Source organism: Triticum aestivum, chromosome 2B, assembly GCF_018294505.1.
Source record: "Triticum aestivum cultivar Chinese Spring chromosome 2B, IWGSC CS RefSeq v2.1, whole genome shotgun sequence".
NCBI classification, from domain to species: domain Eukaryota; kingdom Viridiplantae; phylum Streptophyta; class Magnoliopsida; order Poales; family Poaceae; genus Triticum; species Triticum aestivum.
This window is the reverse complement of record NC_057798.1, coordinates 7,560,009-7,567,930: the sequence shown is the minus strand read 5'-3', so window position 1 is coordinate 7,567,930 and position 7,922 is coordinate 7,560,009. Positions and strand designations below refer to the sequence as shown.

The 7,922-nt window shown below is 45.3% G+C and overlaps 1 protein-coding gene across 1 annotated transcript; it reads left to right on the top strand.

Moving 5' to 3' along the window:
• Nucleotides 1–4,503: 4,503 nt before the first annotated feature.
• LOC123039880 (leucine-rich repeat protein 1-like) lies at nt 4,504–6,299 on the top strand. Its single transcript, XM_044462868.1, has 7 exons — nt 4,504–4,583; nt 4,779–4,919; nt 5,022–5,093; nt 5,185–5,352; nt 5,476–5,556; nt 5,664–5,719; nt 6,259–6,299. The coding sequence occupies exons 1-7, from the start codon at nt 4,504–4,506 to the stop codon at nt 6,297–6,299; spliced, it is 639 nt and encodes a 212-aa protein (XP_044318803.1).
• Nucleotides 6,300–7,922: the final 1,623 nt, after the last annotated feature.

Below are 7,922 nucleotides of genomic sequence, written 5' to 3'. Positions count from 1 at the left end.
GAAAGACCCATGAGGAAGGGGTGAATCGGAAAACCGAGACCTCGGAAAAGGAAGGGAATAAAGCATATGTGCTCTGCTCCATGCGGAGTGGGAAAGTTATCATTAAGAACCCCATCATCCATGGCTACCAGGCCAGGACAGGTCTATGTGAACTTTGGATTGGGCAAGTACCCTTGAGTGACGAGCCAATTTAGTTGCCCTTGGGTAACCGAGCAACTTTTCCAGTCTCCCTCGAGGGGTCATTGGGGCGATTCAACGAGCTGGGGCCGTTTGTCATTGTTATGGAGCTCTGAAAGCGAGGGGTTGAGGGACAAGTTATATATATGCAAGGATTGGACCCCTTTAGACGGGACATTTGAGTCTTTGGTGTTTAACCCGCCTGTTTCCAGGCGTCGTGTCTTACATGGGTACGTGAATCGAGGGAAAGAAACTAAATAGATGCCACTAAAAGTGGGGCGTGGGACCCCGTACAACTCCCCTAATTGGGCATGTCAAAGTATGGGGTTTGAAAATTTCCAAAAATTGTCGGAGGTCCTTGGAAGGCATACCTCGCCTACAAGGAATCAACTTTGGCATAGAAGACCTCGGACAAGAGTCTGCTCGAAAAAAAATGGAATATATACAAAGCTGAAGACCTGAAGTTGAAGCTGTTCTGAGGAGTAGATCAATGTCCTCGGCTTGAAGACCAGTTCAGGGGCTACTGATGGTGTCCTAAATTAGGGGTACTCACCGCGTCGGCCTACCACCATGGGCCGACCCAATGACCCACCAACAACTGAAGAATGGGCCATGTTCAGCATGGCCCTCGACACACTCAAGATATGATCTTCCGAAGACTTGTGTGCACTTTAAGGCATTTTCAAGTATTCGGCATGTTTATCTCTAGATGCAACCGAACATGTGTAACCCTAGGTACCCCCCGGCCCCTATATAAGCCGAGGAGTTTTGTCCATAGAGGAAATTCTTTTAAACTCATTCATACTATCTCGAGGTAAATCACATGTACTTTGTACTCATCCACAAAATATATACAAGAGCAGGAGTAGGGCATTACCTCTTCGAGAGGGCCCGAACCTGGGTAAACAATGTGTCCCTATTCTTCCTGTTACCATCTAGCCGAGACCACCAGCTCGGTACCCCCTACCCGAGAACTATCGGATTTTGCTCTAATCCCCCACCCCCTCCTAGAGTGATCTGTTAAGCGGATCCAACTCTTGGAAGTTTTTTTTTGAAAACCCGAGAGGTGAAAGGGAAAACAGAGAGACAAAAAATTTCTCATGTAGCTGAACATGTGGCTAATGCCTTGTGGGTCATGGAGACGCGCAAGGAGGCCCATTAGTTGTTTAGTCTGGTGTGCCATAAGTCATGCTTCTCGAAAAAACAAAGACAGAAGAAAAACAATCTCGAGTTTAATAACACCATCCAACGAGCTCCGCTCTGTACTCATTCCCCATAGTATAGGTGCTTCACCATGCTTGATGCACTTGGAGGGCTTCAATGTTGAGCCCCAACTCAAGGTCCATGGTGGAAGAAAAATTTCCAAAAATGATGCGAGGAGAAGCAGTCGAGGAGCCCCCGGCCCTGAGAAGGAGCAGGGGATCGGAGGAGAGCACTAAATGTAGGAGCGTCGGAGTTTGGGCCAGGTGGGGCGACAAAAAGCATGATTGTGTAGGAACTTGTGAGGAGGCGATTTTTTCCTTTTGGCGCGCAAGGAAGCGGGCCATTTCTCTGTACCATCAATCGCCCGATATGAATTGTTTTCCTTAGATCTCTCCACATAAATGCTAGTGTAATACTAGTGAGGAAAATACCCCCTTTGTCCCAAATTAAGTGACTCGATTTTGCACTAACTTTAGTATAATGTTAGTACAAAGTTGAGTCACTTATTTTAGGACGGAGGTAGTAGCTGGGTTTTATTTCGAAAATGCATAGGAGCTCTCGGGTGCTACACACAGGGGGTGTAGCACGCTCGGAGCTTCTACTCCGTGTTCGACTTTATTTTCTCTTTTATGCGCTGTGCCTATATAACATGTAGTAATAGGAACTTGTTGAAACGTTTGCGTTCATGGACGCGTAAGAAAAAGGACAGACCATGTGCCACATCATGTCTTGTGCTGCTGCGAATGTCACTGTGTTCCTCCTTTTTGAAAATTATAGTCCATTTTAAAAGCAAGCAAGTCATTGTAGTATAGTGGTAAGTATTCCCGTCTGTCACGCGGGTGACCCGGGTTCGATCCCCGGCAACGGCGCATTTTTCATTTTTGGCCCACTTACATCGGGCCCATTTGCATGCGATGGGGTGGTTATCCTGGGCCGAATTACAGAAAAATGGGGGTTGCTGCCTCTTTGCATCCTAGGCCGAAATACAGGAGAATGGGGCTACTGTTTATTTCGGCCGAAAAACGGGAACATGGCACTGATTTCCTGGGCCCATTTTTTAAAAAATCTGTGATTTGGATTTTGTAGCAGCCGAATGCAAGCACATGGTGGGATCTACTCTATTCTAACTGCTGGAATAGTTGTTCATATAGATAGTTGCAAAAAAATTATACGTAATGCATGCAAAATAAACACAAATTTCTTGGCACCGGTGCGACTGCATGTGATCGTGAACTTTATGGAAACGTTCCTCTCCTTTCCTTTGAGGCACTGCTCATCATGCTATTCATCCTCTATCGCCAAATTAGGTCTTCGGTTCGGAGCCTGGAGGGGATGAGCACTTTGCCTTAATTAGCCGCCGTGGAGGGAAGAAAAAGAGTAAGACATTTTCAGTGCAAGGGTAGAAACTGAAAAATCAACTTTAAGAATAGGAGTAGTTTGTTTTGAATAATCTAGCATCCATGGTGGTTAGTAAGCCTGCACTATGTTTGGGTGGCTCTGGATAATCTCGGGCCGCCTGCTGTTCAGAAAAAATCATAGGTGCTACATAAAGAACATTCGAGTTCGGTGGAAAACGATGAGGTTATAAATATATTTCACATGAAAATTGTTTTACTCATTGCGTATTGTAATCATAGGGGCCTGAGACCGTCAAGGCCTCCTCCTCTGCTATCTGTGTCTCCGTGTTCTCACTGCTGCCGATGGCGCCTTGCCACTACGTATGCTGGCAAATAGGAAGTGTCAAATTAAATATGTACGTTTGTCATAACCGGTTGCTGTTCTACCCAGTCTGCACTCTGTTAATTGCAATCAATCACATAGTACATATGTAGTGTACTCGCTGAAGCTGAGTTTTTTTCTTTTTTCTTTTTGAGATTTCTCTGAAGCAGAGGTGCACTACTAATTTTTTGGATTGAATATTTTGATTCCTAACATACCTGCGTGCTCATCCTCGAGCTCTCAGATCCATCCTCCCTATGGACTGGGCCGAAGCCTATTGCGAACCCTCTGCAACTGCCGTCTCCACCAAACAAATCTGCTGGTCGAATCTTCCCGCACGGGGTTGATTCTGCTCGATCCCCGCAGGCAGCGCCGCCACAGGACAATGGAGGGGCTCCAAAGAGACGCCACTATCAAGCAGGCTCCTTAAGCATTGTAAATCTGCCAAGCAAACTGTCGAAACTGCAGATCGACACGATGGAATCTATCCCCTCCATCCCCATCCCATAATATAAGAGCATTTTTGATACTATTGTAGTGTGAAGAACGCTTTTATATTACGGGACGGAGGGAGTACAAAGAAAAGAAAAGAAAAACTGAGAGAGACCTTTTGTACCTCTTGATCGGTTGCATGAGGAACTCCATGCCCACGGGTAGATCTTGCCTCCCCAGTTGAATCGCTTCTGCACATGCCCGGCACTCTATCTAATTGAAGAATCCAGCAGCGTGAGGTAGGAGACGACAATACCGACCCAGCCCCCCGCCAGCTGCCACCACATCTTGTTATTTAATTTGTCGCCGGTAGAAGATAACGAAAAGCAACTTTCTTGATCCACGGATCGGGAAGAGGACCGACGTCCTGAGCCATGGCTCGACTAGCTGCCATCGACCACCACGTGTCCTCCGTCTTCGTCTTGGCCCACAGCTCAGATGTATTTCGTCGTTTCCTTTCTTTTCTAGCGCTCGTGTCTCTGTCGCAGCTAATAAATGGCATCACATCGGCAGAGGCAACTAAACCGCCCAGATAAAGAGCTCATGTGTGCTCACGAGCAGAAACACCGCGTCCCTCCATTTGCCACTTCTTCACCAGCCGGCCTGGATGCATGGCCGGCAACTAAATAATTGCACATGGTTGGCAATCACTCTCTGCAATACTAAAATAACATAGTATGTTAATTCTTTCTATTTTCTTATCTTAATGATTAGTAGAGTGTATGCCCTTTATTACGTCAGAAAGACATATAACCATACGTTTGTGTGCGTACGTGCGTACGTTTTCTGTGTTGGCATCTTGTGCAGTAGAGGAGGGAAATTTCCTTCTGCACAACGCGTATAAAAAGCCTTCCATCGCTCCACCAGTACCACCAACCCAAAGTAAGACATCTCAGGCTAGCTCCAAGCGCAATGGCGACTCTCTTTGCAGTAGCTCTCCTGACAAGCCTCCTTGCTCTTGCAACTCTTGCAAGCTGCAACGTACTCCCTCCGTTCTGAATTACTTGTCTTAGATTTGTCTAGATACGGATGTATCTAGACTCATTTTAGTGCTAGATACATCCGTATCTAGACAAATCTAAGACAAGTAATTCAGAACGGAGGGAGTAGAAGGTACGTAGGTATATGCCCATGGTCATATATTTGCAACTCTAGTTTCCAAGAATACTTACGCTAGTTTGTAAGAGATCTGAAGGCGACATCCTCTACGCGCAAAGGCAGGCGTGGGAGGACCCCAGCAACGTGCTCCAAAGCTGGGATCCAACCCTTCCCGATCCCTGCACCTGGTTTCATGTCTTTTGCTCGAGCGACGGTTCCGTTGTCCGTGTGTAAGTTCACTTTTCTCTCTCTTCTCCCCGGCCTCCTTGTTCAAAGGATATATCTATAAACATGTCTATGGCTATTTGTTTCCGTTGTGTGCGTGCGCGCAGGGATTTGGGCAAGGCGGGTATCTCAGGCCCCCTGATTCCGGAGCTGGGAGGTCTTCAGCATCTTCAGTATCTGTAAGAGGAACTGCAACCTTGCTGCCAAGCAGAGACATTGCTGTTGCACGTACACTACACCAGGGATTGACCTCCTCATCTTTGCATGTAGTGTGCTGTATGCAAATAACATCACCGGACCGATACCAGCGACCTTCGGCAACCTAACAAGCCTGATCACTCTTCATCTCTATGACAACCTTCTCATTGGAGCCATACCGGCCTCACTCGGGGCCGTCCGGGCGCTGCGTTATCTGTATGAGTTCTGGTCACATTACAAGTATTACACAAAGATGAAAAAATGATATTTAGCATGCATTGCATCATTGTATGTTAAACCACCACTACATACAAGGTGCAATCTTCTAAGTGCAAAATGACAAGTTTTGTTTCTTCCTTGCAGGCGGCTGAACGGGAATATGCTGACTGGCACAGTTCCGCCCAAGATTCTCTCTCTTGTTCTTGTGGGGAACTTGGCTGAACTGTGAGTAGTGCAGCTCGTTTCAAACACCACAGTACTTTTACTAATGTTCCTATTTATTCCCAGACAGTTGAACCGAGACACCATATTTCTTATTCATTATCTTGCAGAAATGTTGCCAAAAACAGTCTGGAAGGCACTGTCAGATCATCTCGACGGTGGAGAGGTATATAAGCATATATGCACTCGTGTATTTATTTGTGGCCGGGAGAAGTTCTAGTGCGACAAGGCTGATGGTACCTCGCTACCAACAATGGATGATAGCACCACTAAAAAAATGATAAGAAAATCTGAAAATTTGGATGTAGACACTACTGTACAATGATCTTTGCATTGCAATAAATTTTATTGTAAAAGATAACATGTACTAGGTGATACATAAAGCATAAACTCTTCTCCCACTAAAAAAGGATAAACTGTTCCATAAGTATTAGTGGTAGGCCCAATATCTCTTCATAGCAAAAACAAAAGATCTTCTCATACTATGAATGTGTAAACTAAATTTGTATCTGAAATTTTCTGACATGGCATATGAAGTTTAGGCTAAAATTTTGAAAATAGATCGGAAATAACATTTGGTAGTGCTCTTGGGTGATGTTGCACTCCTTTTGCGATCTACACCTTTGATGGTTTAGGCTTTCCATTTGGTTATTCCTTTTGTATATGCATTTATTTGTGTGTTCACTCAGCTTGGCATCCATGCAGTGGCCTTCGTCATCCAGGATACACTGAAGACTGCGAGCTAAGCAGGATCTAGAAATAATGGAACTGGAAGCACAAAACAAAATGTTTCGTCTTTTAGAGCTGTTAGACAGCTGAAGTTTATAGACCTAATTATATCCCATTAATTAAAGAGGAACCCATGAGGTTACCTCTGTCCCCGCAAAATGAAATGAGTATGAACATATGAAGCAGTACAATTTTGTTTATGCATGAACATATGAAATGAGTATGAACATATGAAGTGAGTATATGGAGTGACATGCGAACATATGAAATGCGTATGAACATATGAAATGAGCACGAACATATAAATACTCAGTGCGGGCTGCACGGGGTCGGTTAATCCTCTCACCTTGCATGGCCATTGCATCTCTCCAGCTCGACGTGCGTGATGTTGAAATTTTGGGGATGATGCAAATATCATGGGAAAAGCGGGTTCATGATAGACCGCGCGAAACCTTAGAATTCTTTTAATAGGTTCATTTGTGTTTCTTTTATCTATCAATTTCTCACTATGTGTGTGATGTTTATTTTTTAGGTGGTACACCCTATAAATATTCAGTGGCTCCACTTTCAATACCATTTGAAAGAATTATGAAGACCCATATTCATTGAATCCATGGAAAATCGAGCAAACTAGAATACGAGGACGCAACATGCTGAATAAAAAATTGACTATGCAATTGCAAAGGCAGGTTGAATGAGTCGTAAAATCAGGGTTGAATAATCGACGAGGAAGACCTATGTGTCAAAAACAGAACCACCGAAATTGCTCGCCTGAGCGGAGCTACGATTGCGGGGATTCTGAGCTTCGGCGTGGCAGCTTTACGTCAAGTAGGGGTCTGCGAGCTAGGGAAATGAGAGGAGAACAGTGGGTTTAAGAATGGGATCCGTGGGGTTGGTCCAGGGGCACGGGCGTCATGGCACGTCACATGTGGAGCGCGTCGGGAGGTTGGGAGTGACCCTCACGTGTGGGTGTTGTGCGTCGGTGGGAGAGAGCAGGAAGGAGCTGCGGGGTGAGGCTGAGCCATGGCCGGCTGGCCTGCACACATGTGGGTGATGGTTAGTTGTCGGCTGCTCAGGGTTAGCTGGGCTGGGTAGGTTAGGTCTGCGTTTTTTTTTTCAAGAGGCATAGTTGTACCTCTCGTGGAAGGAAATATGTGGCTCCACGAGAAGCAAAACCATGCCTCTCGCGGGAAAAAGAAAACATGTTTTTTTTGTGCAAATATATTTAGTTTTTTTGTCCAGAACTTAGAAAATACCGGGCAAAAGTGAAAAAAAACCATCCAAAACATGGAAACGCATATTTAAAAATTAAAATAAATAGAATCCCGACAGAGCGACCAACACACGACACGTGGTGGCTGCTAAGAGCTCGCCAATCGACGCACTCTCAACCCACCAAAAGTGACCCTTGCTGGGCTCCCGCAACGAGTACTCGGTAACTAGTTGTTCCCCTTACTCCGATGGCCTTGGCACCAAGCTGTTGTCCATTGCCGGGTAGACTCCCTCGCTGATGGAGGCCCCACGCCAAAATACATTGAGCTGCTCTAGGTAGTGTTTTTTACAAAATGTTCTTATAATTCCATGCGGTGATAATTTTTTTAGATTGGTCGAATAATATAAATACCCGTGTCACCTGCAAA